Source organism: Pseudorca crassidens, chromosome 17 (assembly GCF_039906515.1).
Source record: "Pseudorca crassidens isolate mPseCra1 chromosome 17, mPseCra1.hap1, whole genome shotgun sequence".
NCBI classification, from domain to species: domain Eukaryota; kingdom Metazoa; phylum Chordata; class Mammalia; order Artiodactyla; family Delphinidae; genus Pseudorca; species Pseudorca crassidens.
The window spans coordinates 34,621,408-34,639,580 of NC_090312.1; the positions used below are offsets into that span (position 1 = coordinate 34,621,408).

Here is an 18,173-nt window from a genome sequence, read left to right on the forward strand (position 1 = left end):
GATTCAATAGAGAAATTAAAACCTTTACAGACAAGCAAAAGTTAAGAGAATTCAGCACCAGCAAACCAGCTTTACAACAAATGCGAAAGGAATTTCTCTAAGTGGGAAACACAAGAGAAGGAAAGGACCTACAAAAACAAACCCAAAACAATTAAGAAAATGGTAATAGGAAGATATATACAGATAATTACCTTAAATGTAAATGGATTAAATGCTCCAACCAAAAGACATAGACTGGCTGAATGGATACAAAAAGAAGACCCATATATATGCTGTCTACAAGAGACCCACTTCAGACCTAGGGACACATACAGACTGAAAGTGAGGGGATGGAAAAAGATATTCCATGCAAATGGAAACCAAAAGAAAGCTGGAGAAGCGATACTCATATCAGACAAAATAGGCTTTAAAATAAAGACTGTTACAAGAGACAAAGAAGGACACTGCATAATGTTCAAGGGATCAATCCAAGAAGAAGATGTAACACTTGTAAATATTTATGCACCCAACATAGGAGCACCTCAAAACATAAGGCAAATGCTAACAGCCATGAAAGGGGAAATCGACAGTAACACAATAATAGTAGGGGACTTTAACACCCCACTTTCACCAATGGACAGATCAACCAGAATGAAAATGAATAAGGAAACACAAGCTTTAAATGATACATTAAACAAGATGGACTAATTGATATTTATAGGCCATCCCATCCAAACACAACAGAATACACTTTCTTCTCAAGTGCTCATGGAACATTCTCCAGGACAGATCATATCTTGGGTCACAAATCAAGCCCTGGTAAATTTAAGAAACTTTAAATCATATCAGGTATCTTTTCCGACCACAATGCTATGAGACTAGGTATCAATTACAGGAAAAAATCTCTAAAAAATACAAACACATGGAGGCTAAACAATACAGTATTAAATAACCAAGAGATCACTGAAGAAATCAAAGAGGAAATCAAAATATACCTAGAGACAAATGACAATGAAAACACAATGGCCCAAAACCTATGGGACACAGCAAAAGCAGTTCTAAGAGGGAAGTTTATAGCAATACAATCCTACCTCAAGAAACATCTCAAATAAACAACCTAACTTTACACCTAAAGCAATTAGAGAAGGAAGAACAAAAAAAAATACACAAAAGTTAGCAGAAGGAAAGAAATCATACAGATCAGATCAGAAATAACTGAAAAAGAAATGAAGAAGACAATAGCAAAGATCAATAAAACTAAAAGCTGGTTCTTTGAGAAGGTAAAAAACTGATAAACCACTAGCCAGACTCATCAAGAAAAAAAGGGAGAAGACTCAAATCAACAGAATTAGAAATGAAAAAGGAGAAGTAACAAGTGACACTGCAGAAATACAAAGAATCATGAGGGATTACTACAAGCAACTATATGCCAATAAAATGGGCGACCTGGAAGAAATGGACAAATTCTTAGAAAAGCACAACCTTCCAAGACTGAACCCGGAAGAAATAGAAAATATAAACAGACCAATTACAAGCACTGAAATTGAAACTGTGATTAAAAATCTTCCAACAGGGCTTCCCTGGTGGCACAGTGGTTGAGAGTCCACCTGCCAATGCAGGGGACATGGGTTTGTGCCCCAGTCCGGGAAGATCCCACGTGCCACAGAGTGGCTGGGCCCGTGAGCCATGGCCACTGAGCCTGCGCATCCAGAGCCTCTGCTCCGCAACGGGAGAGGCCACAGCAGTGAGAGGCCTGCGTACTGCAAAAAAAAAAAAAAAAAATCTTCCAACAAACAAAAGCCCAGGACCAGATGGCTTCACAGGTGAATTCTATCAAACATTTAGAGAAGAGCTAACACCTAGCCTTCTCAAACTCTTCCAAAATATAGCAGAGGGAGGAACACTCCCAAACTCATTCTACGAGACCACCACCACTCTGATACCAAAACCAGACAAAGATGTCACAAAGAGAGAAAACTACAGGCCAATATCACTGATGAACATAGATGCAAAAATCCTCAACAAAATACTAGCAAACAGAATCCAACAGCACATTAAAAGCATCATACACTATGATCAAGTAGGGTTTATCCCAGGAATGCAAGGATTCTTCAATATACGCAAATCAATCAACGTGATACACCATATTAACAAATTGAAGGAGAAAAACCATATGATCACCTCAATAGATGCAGAGAAAGCTTTTGACAAAATTCAACACCGATTTTTGATAAAAACCCTGCAGAAAGTAGGCATAGAGGGAACTTCCCTCAACATAATAAAGGCCATATATGACAAACCCACAGCCAACATTGTCCTCAATGGTGAAAAACTGAAAGCATTTCCACTAAGATCAGGAAGAAGACAAGGTTGCCCACTCTCACCACTCTTATTCAACATAGTTTTGGAAGTTTTAGCCACAGCAATCAGAGAAGAATAGAAATAAAAGGAATCCAAATTGGAAAAGAAGACGTAAAGCTGTCACTGTTTGCAGATGACATGATACTATACATAGAGAATCCTAAAGATGCTACCAGAAAACTACTAGAGCTAATCAATGAATTTGGTAAAGTAGCAGGATACAAAATTAATGCACAGAAATCTCTTGTATTCGTATACACTAATGATGAAAATTCTGGAAGTGAAATTAAGAAAACACTCCCATTTACCACTGCAACAAAAAGCATAAAATATCTAGGAATAAACCTACCTAAGGAGACAAAAGACCTGTATGCAGAAAATTATAAGACACTGATGAAAGAAATTACAGATGATACAAATAGATGGAGAGATATACCATGTTCTTGGATTGGAAGAATCAACATTGTGAAAATGACTCTACTACCCAAAGCAATCTACAGATTCAATGCAATCCCTATCAAACTACCAATGGCATTTTTCACAGAACTAGAACAAAAAATTTCACAATTTGTATGGTAACATAAAAGACCCTGAAGAGCCAAAGCAATCTTGAGAACAAAAAACGGAGCTGGAGGAATCAGGCTCCCTGACTTCAGACTATACTACAAAGCTACAGTAATCAAGACAGTATGGTATTGGCACAAAAACAGAAATATAGATCAATGGAACAGGATAGAAAGCCCAGGGATAAACCCACGCACATATGGTCACCTTATCTCTGATAAAGGAGGCAAGAACATACAGTGGAGAAAAGACAGCCTATTCAATAAGTGGTGCTGGGAAAACTGGACAGCTACATGTAAAAGAATGAACTTAGAACACTCCCTAACACCATACACAAAAATAAACTCAAAATGGATTAAAGACCTAAACGTAAGGCCAGACACCATCAAACTCTTAGAGGAAAACATAGGCAGAACACTCTATGACATAAATCACAGCAAGATCCTTTTTGACCCACCTCCTAGAGAAATGGAAATCAAAACAAAAATAAACAAATAGGACCTAATGAAACTTAAAAGCTTTTGCACAGCAAAGGAAACCATAAACAAGACGAAAAGACAACCCTCAGAATGGGAGAAAGTATTTGCAAATGAAGCAACTGACAAAGGATTAATCTCCAAAACATACAAGCAACTCACGAAGCTCAATATCAAAAAAACAAACAGCCACTCATTTATGTATCTCTTCCTATGGCTGCTTTGGTGCTAAAAACAGCAAAGTTGAGTAGTTGCAACAGAGGTCAGTGGCCCACGTAGCCTGAAATATTTACCATCCAGGTCTTTACAGAAAAGGTTTGCCAGGCTCTGATCTAGGACCTCCCTTCTCTAAGAGAGGTCCAAGCATCACTTGAGAGCTTGTTAGAAATGCAGAATCTTGCTCCACCACAGACAGAGGGAATGCCTCTCTGTGTTGACCTAAAGAAGCTGTTAAAGATGCAGGAGTTCCGGCCCCACCCCTCTACCATATTTGAAGTCCCAGGTTTGGAATGCAGGCTTTATTTTAGGTTCCCCAAGAGAACCTGATGTGCAGCCCATGGGCAAGGTACCTCACCTCCCTGACTTCCCCCAATCTGTAAAATGGGGGTAACAGAATTAGATACTGAATACGCAAGTCCTGGCACGTGCTGGGCACTCAGTTAACAGAAGCCACGCTCACGAAGCAGTGGCTATGTTCCTTAGCGTTGGCACACACATCACTTATCTCCCCAGCAAGCAAATCTGAACCTGACTGCTATGAAGACAGTCCTTGAAAAGTGACTCTTGGACGTAATAATTTGTGGACGCCTCGTTGTCAAACACAACTGTTGTTTATGGAGGTGTTTAAACCTGAATCGACCCTCCTGTGAAGGGCGCTGGCCATCGCCACCTCCCTTGTAACTGCTGCTGTGCTGTGCCCTGTTGTTATGGCGACCAGTTTCCCAAACAGCCTTGCTATTTTCTACAAATCCTTTTGGTTTCCCTGTGCCCTAAAGTCCACCAGACCTAAAGACAATAGCAGGGTGATTTTTTTAAAACTTTCACAGGAAATACTGTAACTCTTTAAATTAGACAATTGGCTGTCTGCTGCTTCTCCAGCAGAAGTCCCCAGCCCGGGCATCAGAGCGACCCTGCACAGTGAACCTGCACAAATGTTCCCACTAATTGGAAATAGGTACCACAGAGGATCAGCTGGCACATCAGTTTCTGGCTGGCATTAACTTTGCAAGAAAATGAAGCGGAAAACAAGGAAATGTCCACCACGCGTCGCGTGTACACAGCACAGAGTCTGATGTCGAAAGACCATTTTAAAAGATTTCAGTTTGGGCTATTACTGCAGTATTTCTGAGATTAGTTCAATATTGGCACATGTAACTTTTTCAGCAAATATTCACCTTTATGAATTCGCTTGACACATGGGAAAGCTAAAAACACACAATTATTATTATTATATATTATTATTACAGCAAAATCTTAATACTAGTAATTATGTTGTCTTGGTTTCTGGCAGACCTACGCCTCTCCCCTCTCTACTTCCTTTTCTCCTTTCCCCTGACTCCTGCTACTCTTCTCTCCTCTGACATGGTCTTCGGATGAAAGGTACATGCACCTGCCTGCAGCCTACGCAATATCTGTTCTCCCCGTTTTTTCTTTGCAAAAGGACCCATTACTTTTAGGGGGTCATGAGCGCAGCTAAAAGTCTTGATTTCCTAGGCTCTTGAGGCCTGTGATAGCCATGTAACACGGTTCTGGCCAGTGTGACATGCAAGCAAAGTTTACTGGATTCTGGGAAAGCTATTGTTTTACAGATTAAAAAGAAAACTTAGGTGGAATGCTTCTTTCTACCCTTCCCCCTTCTTCCTATCTAAAATAAGATGCCACAGCAACTTGCAACTATGAGGATGAAATCCACACAACAAGGATGGCAAAACAATAAGCTCAAAGAGCCTGGGTCCTTGATAGCGGCCTTGAGCAGCGTGGCTACCAATCTCCAGACCTTTGGTAAGTGCAGAAAAAATATGGAACCACCTGTGATGGCCTCATCTATTGTTACAACAAGGAACAACCTCATCAGTGGGCCTAGAATCCAAACAGGCAGATCTGAGGAGAGAGGATGGCTAACGATGTTTAAAAATGCTGAGGTGGCAAGAAGGATATACAATAGGCGATTGGAGGAAGAGATGGGAGAATTCACAGAAAGTCTTCCATTTTTTTGGCATTCAGAGGGCAAGAACAGAATAATATCATTGGGAGTATTACATGGGGACTAAAACAGCACATTAATAAGGAACTAACAGAACTGCCAAGAACTGGTAAGGACACTGAGGTTCTAGGCATGAATCACTACTGGATGCAATGGCCAACACTCATGACTTTCAACAGCAATGCCAAGCAACTCAGAAACAGAGGAGGGGTGACCCCGGGTTTGCGACTGGCGAGATGAGTCCAGGGCGAGATTGAAGAGGCGGGGGATCCTAGGTGCCAGGGTGGGCAGCACTGAAACTCTATGCCCTTATTCTGCTTTATTACCTTTAAGGAAGAGGAACGAGTGAAGAAGATAATGGAAAAGAAATACCGCAATGCTGGTCTTAGTAAATGTGAGATATAAGTAGCTATGTCGAAGGAACATCATCAGCACCAGCAACAGTGGGGATCCAGAGGAGGATTTGCAGGAAGAGCTCGCGCAAGAGGTGGGGACCAGCACAGTGGTTATGGGAAAGTATCCAGGTGAGGTGGTCATCAAAACAGCTGCAAACCATACTAAATTATTCCATTTGCAACTTAGCCCCAACAGGTGGAGAAGCAGTATTTTCCAAATTGAAGATTCACTTAAAGGTGGCCCCTGCCACCTGCTGATAGCAGTTCAAACTAAATTTTTTGTATCAAGTCCCCGAACTGGAAGTATGATGTTGGGTCCCTCTGGAGTTTAACTCTGAGTTCTCATGGAAAGAAATTTGCTTTCATTGCTGTATTTCTTAATTGCGATGCTTCAGAATCAATTTGTGTTTTATGCCCCGCCCTCCCCAGTATTGTAGAGCAAGTCTTGTGTTAAAAACCCAGTGTGACAGTGTCATGATGTAGTAGGGTCTCACTGTTTTTTTAATAAATCCTTTTGTATAAAAAGAAGAAAGAAACACTATGCCCTTCATATTTGTGAGTACATGAATTCTGCAATGACTCCCATCTTACAGTGTGGAAACTGAAACCCAGAGAAGCTAAGAAACTTGCTCAAGGTCACACAGCTGGTAAATGTCTGTTGTTAAAGTCTAATTCCTTAACCACTGAACTATACTATCTCCAAGCAAAATAACAAGGAAGTTGATGATGATGATGATGATGATGATGATGATGAAGAGAAAAGTTAGGACATGGTCACATGAGAAGGAGATTGTAAACAGAGAGATCAGATCTGGCTGAGTGGTCCCTCCCGTAGGTGTGGCTGTTTGACAGCTGTGGGTGCAGTGGCTTGGAGGAAAAGGTCTAGCAGCTCTGGGTTGGACTTCCAGGCTGAAGGGCATCTAGCTAGGAGCCTCTGACTCAGCCTTGCCCAAATGCCCATTAAAATGCCTATGAAGACAGAAAAAGACCAAGACTCACAACATTACCCAAAGTAAGGACTAATGGACAACCTAATCCTGGAATCTGGGGAAAATTGGCACTATTCGTAAAGCAGATAGAGCTAGATTAAGGAAAATCTACTCAGGCTTCTGGCTTTGCTTCATAACACAGAAGCCACATGGCAAGATGTAGGCAGACACTCCATATCTATTCTGTCTGACACAGAGACCCAGAGCTGCAGTGTATGGGGCTGTAGCAACCCCAACGCTGGGCAGCCAACCTGCACGACCTCATGGGTATTTGTGACTCAGACAGAGAGCTGGTACACGTACACACACACACACACACACACAGCATGTTTCTACACCCATAAAGCAACTCTAAACCCCAGCAAACAGCTAGGCAGAATATAAAACAGCATCCTCAGCCCGAGCCAACTGTGGGGGACGGAAGGGAGGTGAAAGGGGGAGGTGGAGGGGTTACACACAGTGGACTCACACTACGCATTAGCCTGGTATATAACTTACCTGAATTCAACTACGTTTGCTTAGTACTGAAAGAAAACAGGGAGAAAAATCCCTTCGCTGATCCACGGTCTTTGGCCCCTGCTCTTCCCCCATTCAAACTAGACTTTGGCTGCCACGACCTCTAAATATTTTCCTCAACACAAAGAAACAGAAAAGTTATTTTTCTTGGCCTTTGAGCTTCCAAGCAATTTGAGGGATATTTTTCCCATGCCCCCTCAAACTCTAAACATAAACCCTACAGAAGATACAACGTGCACCATATACACCTAGATGCAGGACCTTAAGGACAAAACCTAAACGTTACAGAGGCGTTATTTCCTTCTGTGTGCTTCTCTGCACTTTCTAGATTTTCTTGAGGAGCACCCATTTCATTGAAACCAGAAAATAATCTTATTCTGCCCAAAGACTATTCCATCTTTAACGAGCCCATCAGGTGAGTGGGATGCAGGTGATTTTCTGAGCAGCCCCGGCAGCCCTGCTTGGGGACACTCAGCACAGGCAGGGGGTGGCATTAGTGTCACAGAGCTGCACGTGTCTCTTCAAAGACTCCTGTCCTCATCCTTGAGAACGCTGGCAGGAGGCTCCCACTCCAAGTGGCTCATATTTTCAAAAAAGCCAGACCAGATGGGGTGGAGGAGGGCCCTAAATTGGTGCTGAGTCGTTAGTACTGCCCTGCATTTAGAAACTAGAGAACTGGATTCTGAGCTGGGTGCTTCCACTTCCTGGATGGGTGACCCCCGCTCAATCTCTTTTATTATTAGTACTGTTATTTTTTAAATTTTTTCGTCGTTGATTTACAGTGTTGTGTTTAAACCGCTCAATCTCTTAATCTCACTGAACCTCGTTTCCTCATCTGGTAGGTGGTGATAGCAATGATTTCTGAGGTTATTTTAGAGAGTTATGTAAGGTAACATCCCAAGAGAAAAATTCTCACCTATAGTAGATGCTCAATAAATGCTATTTGAATATAAATGACAAGGAAAGAGACCCAATCTCTGAAGGAAGTGTGAGGTAGTGACCACAGAAATCCTCTCTCTTATTATTTCCAAATGTTCAGTGTCTGTGCTCATAAATAAACGTTTATTAGTCTTCTGTAGCTGCTGTAACAAAGTACCACAAACCAGTTGGCTTAACAGAAATGTATCGTCTCACAGTTCCGGAGGCTAGAAGTCTGAGATCAAGGTGCTGGTGGGGTTGGTTCCTTCTGAGGGCTGTGAGGGAGAATCTGTTTCATGCCTCTCCTGTAGCTTCTGCTGCTTGGCTGGCCATCTTTGGCCTTCCTTGGCCGTTCAATCTCTGTGTTCACCTTCACATGGCATTGTCCCTGAGTGTCTGTCTGTGTGTTCACATTTCCCTTTTCATATGGACACCAGTCACACTAGATTAGAGCCCACTGTAATGACCTCATTTTAACTTGATTACCTCTGTAAGTACCCTATCTCCAAAAAACGTCACATTCTAGAAAAGAACATAGGCAAAATGTTCTCTGACATAAATCATACCAGTGCTTTCTTAGGTCAGTCTCCCAAGGCAATAGAAATAAAAACAAAAATAAACAAATGGTCCTTATCAAACTTATAAGCTTTTGCTTATATAAAATGAAACGTTTTGCATAAACAAAATGAAAAAACAACCTATGGACTGGGAAAAAATATTTGCAAACAATGAGACCGACAAGGGCGTAATTTCCAAAATATACAAAGAGCTCATACAACTCAATAACAAAAAAGCAAACAACCCAATAAAAAAAATGGGCAAAAGACCTAAATAGACATTTCTCCAACGAAGACATACAGATGGCCAATAGACACGTGAAAAGGTGCTCATCATCGCTAATTATTAGAGAAATGCAAATCAAAACCACAGCGAGGTACCACCACACACCCGTCAGAACGGCCATCATTAAAAAGTCTACAAATAACAAACGCTGGAGGGGTTATGGAGTAAAGGGAACCCTCTTGCACTGTTGGTGGGAATGTAAATTGGTGCAGCCACTATGGAGAACAGTATGGAGGTTCCTTAAAAAACTAAAAATAGAGTCGCCATATGATCCAGCAATCTCACTCCTGGGCATATATTCAAAGAAAACTCTAATTTGAAAAGATACATGCACCCCCATGTTCATAGCAGCACTATTTACAATAGCCAAGACATGGAAACAACCTAAATGTCCATCAACAGATGAATAAAGAGAGAAAATGTGGCACATATATACAGTGGAATACTACTCAGCCGTAAAAAAGAATGAAATAATGCCACTTGCAGCAACATGGATGAACCTAGAGATTATCATACCAAGTGAAGTAAGTTAGAAGGAGAAAGGAGAATACCATATGATATCACTTATATGTGGAATCTAAAATGTGACACAAATGAACTTATTTACAAAACTGAAACAGACTCATAGACATAGAAAAGAAACTTATGGTTACCAAAGGGGAAAGAGGGTGGGAGAAGGATAAATTAGGAGTTTGAAATTAGCAGATACAAACTACTATATATAAAATAAACAACAAGGTCCTACTGTATAGCACAGGGAACTATATTCAATATCCTGTAATAAACCACAATGGAAAAGAATATGAAAAATAATATGCATATATATGTATAACTGAATCACTTTGCTATATACCAGAAACTAATACAACATTGTAAATTGAATTCAATAAAAATAAAATAAAAACAAAAACCAAAAAATATCACATTCTGGAGGTTAGGACTTCGACATATACACTTGGTGGGACACAGTTCAGCCCACAGCAACAATGTGAAAGAGCTTTATCTCCGGAGAGAAGGAGGCAGTTGGGCGGGGGGCAGAGTGGGAGGGGAGCACGTGAGGACGTGAACTCTGCCGGTGGCTGAGCTGGAAGGGGCTGGACCACAATGTGGCTCAGGGTTCACCCACCAAGTCTCCTCTACAGATGGAAGCAAAGGTGGCATTGGGACCAGCCAGAGAGCCTCTGTAAGACCCCTGGCAGGGTCAAATAGTCTTCTGAGAGGGGCTAGAGGCCATGGGCCTGACACAGAAGGGCTCCTGGGATGAAAGCCCAGACACCATGGGTAAGGAACAACAGGCTCAGACTCCCAGCTTCACTCAAGGACAGAATGGTCTTATCTGCGGGAAGGGGCTGAGGGTCACAGGTGCACAGATCCCAGGGTGAAGGCAGGACCTCCAGGGGTTGGGGGATTGCTGAGTGCACGAAAAGACTCCCTGCTGATTGAGAGGGGACTCTCTTCCTCGCATTGGGGCCCAAGCCTGGAGCCTTAAATTCATTTCTGATCAGAGCCAGAATAGCTTTATCTAGTGTCCAATGAAGACACGGTTCACTGGACTAATGTCCAAGACAAAATCATCTAAGATAGGACTCAGGAAAGAGGGTACAAGACAGACAGACAAAACTCACTTGCCTAGCTGGATCATTCATCCACCTAGGTACTTTTACAGTCATTCAACACAGATGTGGTAGATGTCAGGCATGCAAATGCCAATCATGCAGTCTGCAACCTGGCAGAGCTCACAGGCTACCCCGAGACACAGACGGGAACAAGCCCGGCAGTGCAGTGTGACCGCTGCTCTCACTGGGCTGGACAAAGCACCTGGAGAGCCTGGGGCAGGACGGGTGACTGCTCAAGAGACCAGGGCCATGAGAGGTGAGACTTCCTAGATGTTGATGAACTGCCCGGGTTTGCTGCCACCTGTTTCTTGAAGTGATTTTTGCAAAACCACCCTTATAATAAAGGGGCTTGTGTTTGGCAAAGGGGGTGTAGAGAGGTGGGGATGTTTTCTTACTATACAACCCATCAGGTAGACAAGAACCTGAAAAGGACGAGCAGATGGAACTTTTGAGGAAAGAAAACACTATCTCTGGGCACTGCAGGAAGAACGAAATGGACACAGAGAAGTTTTAGGAGATGTATTCATTGAAGAGAGATTGCTTGAGGTCCTACTATAGCCAGGCCCAGCGTTAGGCACAGGACTACAATGGCCAGTGGAAAGACACCTTACCTAACTAACGGAGCAAGTCATTCCCACGGGGGAAGACCTTAGTCAGTAATTGTTTGAATATCTTGTCATAACCTATAATGGAAAAGAATCTGAAAAATTATATATATATATATATATACATATAATCACTTTGCTGTACACGTAAAACTAACACAACATTGTAAATTAATAAATTAACTATACTTCAATTTAAAAAATTGTTTGAAAATATAACCAAGTGGTAACAGGTATATAGAGAGAGCTGGGGGAAGCAGGGAGGCTTATCCACCAGGAAGCCCCTGGAGGGTTCTGCACAGGTGCCCTCACTCAAGGAGGGAATCAGGGTAACCGGCTGTGCACGTCTGCAGGAGCAGTCCTGCTTCCTTCTGCAGGGAAGCCTCCTGCAGGGGTCTGTACACACCGGCCCCTCCCCAGGCAAAATGAACTACTCAGTCCTCTGCACTCCCCCAGCACCCTTCCTTCATGCTGTTCCAGTGTGCACCATGCTGACCTGAAGTGTGTCCACCTGTGTCCCCTGTACTATTAAGTTCTTCAGGTCGAGGAACATATCTCACTCACCTTTGTGCCAGCGGTATATTGAATAAACAAACGAGCAAATAAATGTCCTTTATCTTTAGACTTCCAACATAGGGCAACAAAGACCTAGACTACTGTCTTCATGGCACTACCCAAATGAGTCAAGGTCAGTAAGTTTAAACATGAAACTGAAACCAACAAGATTAGTTTTAACAAGAAGAAATGTAAAAATCCCAAATTTGGGATATGGAAATCAATAGTACAAATGTAGGATTCATTAGGGAAAAAAATTCACTCATTCCACAAACATTTATTGAGTGTCACCTATATTCTAGACACTGTTCCAGGTGCTGGGTATGTAGAGTGAAATCCAGACAATGTCACTGATGTCACAGAACTTAAGTGTGACTAGAAAGAAAGATCTAAGGGTTTTAACTAATTGCAAGCTTCATGTGAGTCATCAAGGTAATATGGCAACAACAACAGCAGGAAAACAAACAAATCCTAACCTGGTTTTACCTGCATCGGGAAAGGGTCAGTGTCCACATCATAACAGACCTCATATTTCCTTGGGCTCTTCAGCTGACGTCAGCAGCATAGGTCCCTTGTATCAAGAGGGACTTTGACAAACCAAACGGTGCATTTGTAGGAATATGGTCAGTCCCACAGAAGTCTGAGAAATGACTGAAGGAATTGCATGTGTTTGGCCTGGCGGACCAACAGTGAGAGAAAATACAACAGCAATCTTCAAATGTTGAAGGAACGATCTATGTGAGATCGATCTATGTAATTTCCAGGTGGAAATTACAAGGCAGCAGGAAGAGTTTCTTGCAAGGGAAACTGCTCCACAAAGGTATGGGTAGACCTCCATCCCTAGGGAAGAGATATCACTTCCTCAGAGATGCTGCGGAAGAAAACTGTGCTGAGACCAGACTAGACTGCCAAGAGACCACACTAGACTTTGAGTTCCATCCACTGTCAAATCAAGAATTCTATAGTTGATCCCCCCATTCATCAGGAGGGCAGGATTTAGGAGTGCAGGCTTTGGATTCAGAAAAAGCTGGATTCGAGTCTTGGATCGGGAAAAGCTACTGCACACTCTAAGCCTCATTCCCTCACTTGCAAAAGGAGGATAGCAATAGTTCTACCTCATCCCCCCTCGTGAGGATTAAGAGAGATGATTTACATAAAGTGCCACTAAGCATAGCGCCTGGCCCTTGGTAAGATATCAATAAATGTTAGCTAATGGTAATATTAAGTGCCCTTCATTTCACCTGACATATTTCAATTGATTTAGATAAATCATTTTGCTGTGAGTCTAATTCTGCAATCTTCCATCTTGCATTCACTAAAGCACTTATTATAACAATTTAAAACTATAAAGTAGAAGCATTTTAGAGAAATTTGAAATGTTTTATTCTCTAGAGACACTAGAAAAATACTAACAGTAGAAAAGGGGAGGGACCTGCCAATGCAGGGGACACAGGTTTGATCCCTGGTCCGGGAAGATCCCACATGCCGTGGAGCAACTAAGCCTGTACGCCACAACTACTGAGCCCACGTGCCACAACTACTGAAGCCCACGCACCTAGAGCCCGTGCTCCACAACAAGAGAAGCCACCGCAAGGAGAAGCCCACGCACCACAACGAAGAGTAGCCCCCGCTTGCAACTAGAGAAAGCCCGCGCGCATCAACGAAGACCCAACCCAATGAAGCCAAAAAGAAAAAATCTATAGACTATCTAAAATAGTCTATGTCCTATACTAGGTTTAAAAAAAAAAAGAAAGAAAAGGGGATCTTTAAGGATGTAATTTAAGGGACTCGTGATTAAATTGAGGTGAAGCTAGGAAGTTATTCATGTATGGAATGGCTGAGCTAGGCTGGGGCAGAGCAACCTCAGAGACCCCCTTTCTCCATAGGAGACCTCCATCAGACCACAGAGGTAAAAATCAATCCAGTAAACTGATTTTATGAGAACTAAATCACACCAGACCAATTTAATTTCCTCCTGTGACAGAGAGACAGGCTTCGATGACACAGAGAAGCAATGGATATCAGATACTGCGGCTTCAGTTAGGTCTTTAATTCCAGCCTACATAATAGCTAAATCTAAAAATCGAATTCTGCTGGCAAGTGGAGGTGATCCCCAAACACAGAGATCAAAGGCTCAGGATCATGTAAGGATCCTGTAAGTAAGGAGAAGAAGGAAAGAAACTCTCTCCTTTGTGGAACTGGCAGAAAAACATGCCTCCTTCCTGCAGTGAAATGCAGAATTCATTCAACAAATACTGAACACCTGTCACGTGATGTGACCTCAATCTGGACTGGACTAAGAGAAATAGAAATGAGGTTTACAAGCAGATGTGCTTAAATAGGGCCTTTTGGTAGATATGGGTGTGGAGTTGAGGTTGAGGGGTGGTGGCGCTACAGAAGAAATGGCATCTTTGAGCTGGGCCAGGGGTTTCAATGGGGTAGGGCAAAGCTGGGGGCACTTGTTAAAGAAAAGCTGTGGGCTCAGAAAGACACTTGGAGGAATCTAGGTTAAACTCATTCAAGTGGGAAAACATCGGCAGCAAGGGATGCAAGGCAGAGCAAAGGGGGAGGGAATCTAGGAAGAGCTGACAGGGGAAGGGAGGGTTAAACGGAGAGCCTACGCATTCAAGAAAATCCCAGCTGGGGGCTCCACAGTGTAACTGGCTAAGCACAAGATAGAAAGATGCATTAGTCCACTCCCTGCCCTCAGAGCTCCTGAGGTTGGGAGGGCTAGAAGAAAAGGGGCTTCAATTTGCTACTAAAGGAGAGTGACCAGGGGCCCAGAAAGAAAGGACTCTTGAGGACTGAGGGAGCTGGGGGTAAGAACTGCGAAAGGACTGGGAGGCTGTGCAGTGCAGACTGGGGCAACTTAACTGAATCCCATCTGCCTTCAACAGATGACCTTCAGAGAGCCTCTCCAGCTCTAGAGCTCTAGTCATGAAGGCCTTAGTGATGACTTTACAACCTGAATTCCCCTAAATCCAGCTTTTCCTTTTGTCCCCCCAGCAGAAAAGAGTTGATGGAAACAGGAAAAAGTGGCATTCTGGCTTCTCATCACCACACAGTCACTGCGGGCCAGTGGGTGCCCCCCTGAAGGCTGGAACTGAATTCACAGGTGGTGCACTGGCAGCAGGTGGGTGAGGCTGGGGGAGCAGGAGGGAAGAATAAAATAAAGGATGCTGGCTAATCTCTCAGGGTGGCTGAAAGCCGGGAGAACTGTCGCTTTCTCCAATGACCCACTCTGACCAAAGATGACAAGTTGCTAGTCTGGAAAATCCACAAGAATCAAGAAGGCATTTTTTCTAAAGGTTCTAAAGGGAATGCCAGTGGATTTCCAGGGACAGCTTGAGTCCATCTTGATCTTCAGAAACGTTCCTCTCCTCTGAGGCTGATGGAAATTTCTAGGGAATTGAAATGATCCTGCCCATCTAAGTGTCTTGCCAATTTCAGGGCGCTGTTCTGAGACTGGAGCCGAGCCCTTCCTGTGAATGATTCAGGTCTTCAGCACCACTTGCCTGTCAGGGCTGTCCCATGTTTGGTAGGGTACCACGAATGAGCATGCTTGTCCCGGACCCCACCTGTTGCGGGAACCAGATCTCATGATGCACGATGGGACATGACTCAGGATGGCAGAGTAATAAATGAATAAGCATTGGAAACAAATAAATATGTACATATTTAGTCATCCCATAATAACTCTCTCACACTCATACACATGTACACACACACACTATATAGTTCCAGTCACCAAGGCAACCATTCCCTGAAGCTGTACTTTGTTCTTTTCCACGTTAGATGTTTTTAACCTTATTTCCTTGGAGTGCAGCTCTGGTCTTTTTGAGTGTCTCCTGAGAGGTACCTTACCTCCTCAGGAAATGTTGTTACATCTAACATTTACCAGGTCTATTTTGAAGGCGCGTGTCTTATCCTCATTCTGACACTGAATTCAGCCAACACCATCTGAAAGCCCACTGAAAGCGTCAGCAATACGAAATAACCATTATGATTGCTACTGTGAGTCAGAAAAATTAGAGACAAATGAAGTATTACGCCTTGCACAATTTTCACTGACGGTTCTCGCTTAAAAAAAAAAAAATCACAAAGTTCATGTGAAAAAGGACCCAGCTTGGTCCTAAAAGATGGAGACAGAATCTCAGGATTAAAGTGACAGCTCTTATTTAGGAGGCAGGAATTTAGGGCTACTGATGTGTTCGGAGTAGTTGACATTTCTCTCCTCCTCCTTATAATATATGCTATTCTTCAAATTAACCTCATTTTCTATCTTAGATTTCAATATTAAAAAATGCCAGCAACATAAAGGGAAATAGTTAAAACATCCTTATACAAATATTGATCTGACTTCTGACAACATCCATGTAATAAGCAGTGAGGTTTTTTCCGTTTAACGTCACTAACAAGTTTATGATTAAAGGTCAGTCTGTGGCAACAGTCTGTTTTCATCTCTACGTTACAATTATTACTGTCTGCTTTAAAAGAAAAAACAAAATGTGATTTGCGACAGGTCCAGAAAGTTCTTTGCATATCCTTCTATCAGATTTCTGCCAGAATGGTAAGAGTATTTAATTTATAGTCGTAATCCGCTTTCATGCCCTGCCTCGTATAAAGCATCGAGGCACCGTGGGGTAGAGAGGAAGTCCTTGCTATGAAACAACTGCCTGAAAAGTAAGCTGAAGTGCAGAACTAGTGATGGGGCGGCCGTTGTTTATTTTGCCCTGAACTAGGATTCTGGTTTTCAAAACCCGAGACACGGGAGAAAAGGCGGAAGCCACGAGGAAGAAACCACCCAGGTAATCTGGACCAGTCTATAAATCAAGGGAGAGAGTGTCCAGGCGGCCAGAGGAGGAAACGGGCCAAAATCCAGCGGAGGCGAGTCCAAGCGGGCGAGAAGCCTGGGTGGGCGGCGGGACAGGTGTGCGAGCCGCGCGGGCTGTCCTCCCACCCGACCCGGCCCCGGCCAATGAGCAGGCACGGGCGGAGGCCAAGAGGTGCGGGGTTTCCGCGAGGCCCAGGGGATTAGCTCAGCCTTTTGTAGGGGTCTCTGGTTGGCCCTGCTCCCTGGGCCTGGGTCGGTCAGTCTGTCAGCAGACAGGTGCTGTCTGTTTCCCGCCTCCCCGCTCCTCCCCCGGCCCCAACACCACCAACACCATTCCGCACAGAATTCTCTGGGGGACTGGGCTGCCCCGGCGCCCCGCGTCCCTCCCGCTTCCCCCTCCCGTGCCCAGCCTCCCAGCGCTGGGGGTCTGCGGGAGCCAGGCGCACTCACCTGCGTGCAGGCCGCCCGCCTCGGGGCCGCTGTCCGGGGTGGCGTTGCTGGGCGACGCGTCCGAGTCGGTGTAGGTGAGCCATGTGGACTCCGTCTCGCGAGTCCAGCTCTCGTAGTAGCGGGGCTCGATGGCATCCGCCCGGCTCCCGCCGCAGCCCATCCTCCTGCGCTGCTGGCGCGCCCAGCGGCCGCTCGGTTCGCGGTTCTAGGGCGGCTCAGCCCCGGCGGCGCAGCCCGGGCCGGCGAGGAGGCGGCGGCGGCGGCGGCGGCATCGCGTCCCTCGACCCGCCTGCCCGCCCGCGCCGCAGCCAGGCGCCCAGCTCCCGCGGCGCCAGCCGCCCCCTCCGCCGCGCCGGCTCCCAGCGCGCCCCTCCTCTCCTCCTCCTCCCAGGCCCTCCCCTTCCCCACCTCTCCTCCCCCACCTCCCCTCGCCCTTGCTGCCCTACCCCCAACCCCGTGCCAAGTCAAACGCTTCCCCGCATGCTCCCTCGGTGCGCCCCAGCCGGACGTGGGACGCAAGAGCGGCGGCCTGAGAATAGGAGGAGGGCGGTATGGGAGTGGGTGGATTCCGCGAGGGGTTCAGCCTCGCCGGCTAGGGTTACCCCTTTATTTATCCGTCTCTCCCAACCTCCCTCCCTCCCTCCCTTCCTTCCTTTCTTCCTTCCACCTTCGTTCCATTCATCCATCCTGGGGGCTTTGGAAGGTACCCCAAGCTTTCTGGCCACTTGTTCAAAACCAGTGGAGCTGATGACAGCCCAGAAACAGGGGAGAAACTATTGCTACGAAGAATTAAGGAGCAGTCAGACCCCCTGCCTGTCCTAGTTGGTCTGAGGAGCAGAGAGTAGGGCCTATAATTTCTGAGAGAGCTG

At 44.6% G+C, this 18,173-nt stretch overlaps 1 protein-coding gene across 2 annotated transcripts in view; it reads right to left on the reverse strand.

Moving 5' to 3' along the window:
- Positions 1 to 17,655, reverse strand: part of BAALC (BAALC binder of MAP3K1 and KLF4) — an 86,708-nt gene extending 69,053 nt beyond the window's left edge. Inside the window, exon 1 of one of the 2 annotated variants that reach the window (XM_067711571.1) lies at positions 17,305 to 17,655. In XM_067711571.1, coding sequence (XP_067567672.1) covers positions 17,305 to 17,464 — 160 coding nt within the window. In that variant the 5' untranslated portion in view covers positions 17,465 to 17,655. The remainder of the gene's footprint in view (positions 1 to 17,304) is intronic. The other variant, XM_067711570.1, reaches the window with a different exon arrangement.
- Between the last annotated feature and the right edge of the window lie 518 nt (positions 17,656 to 18,173).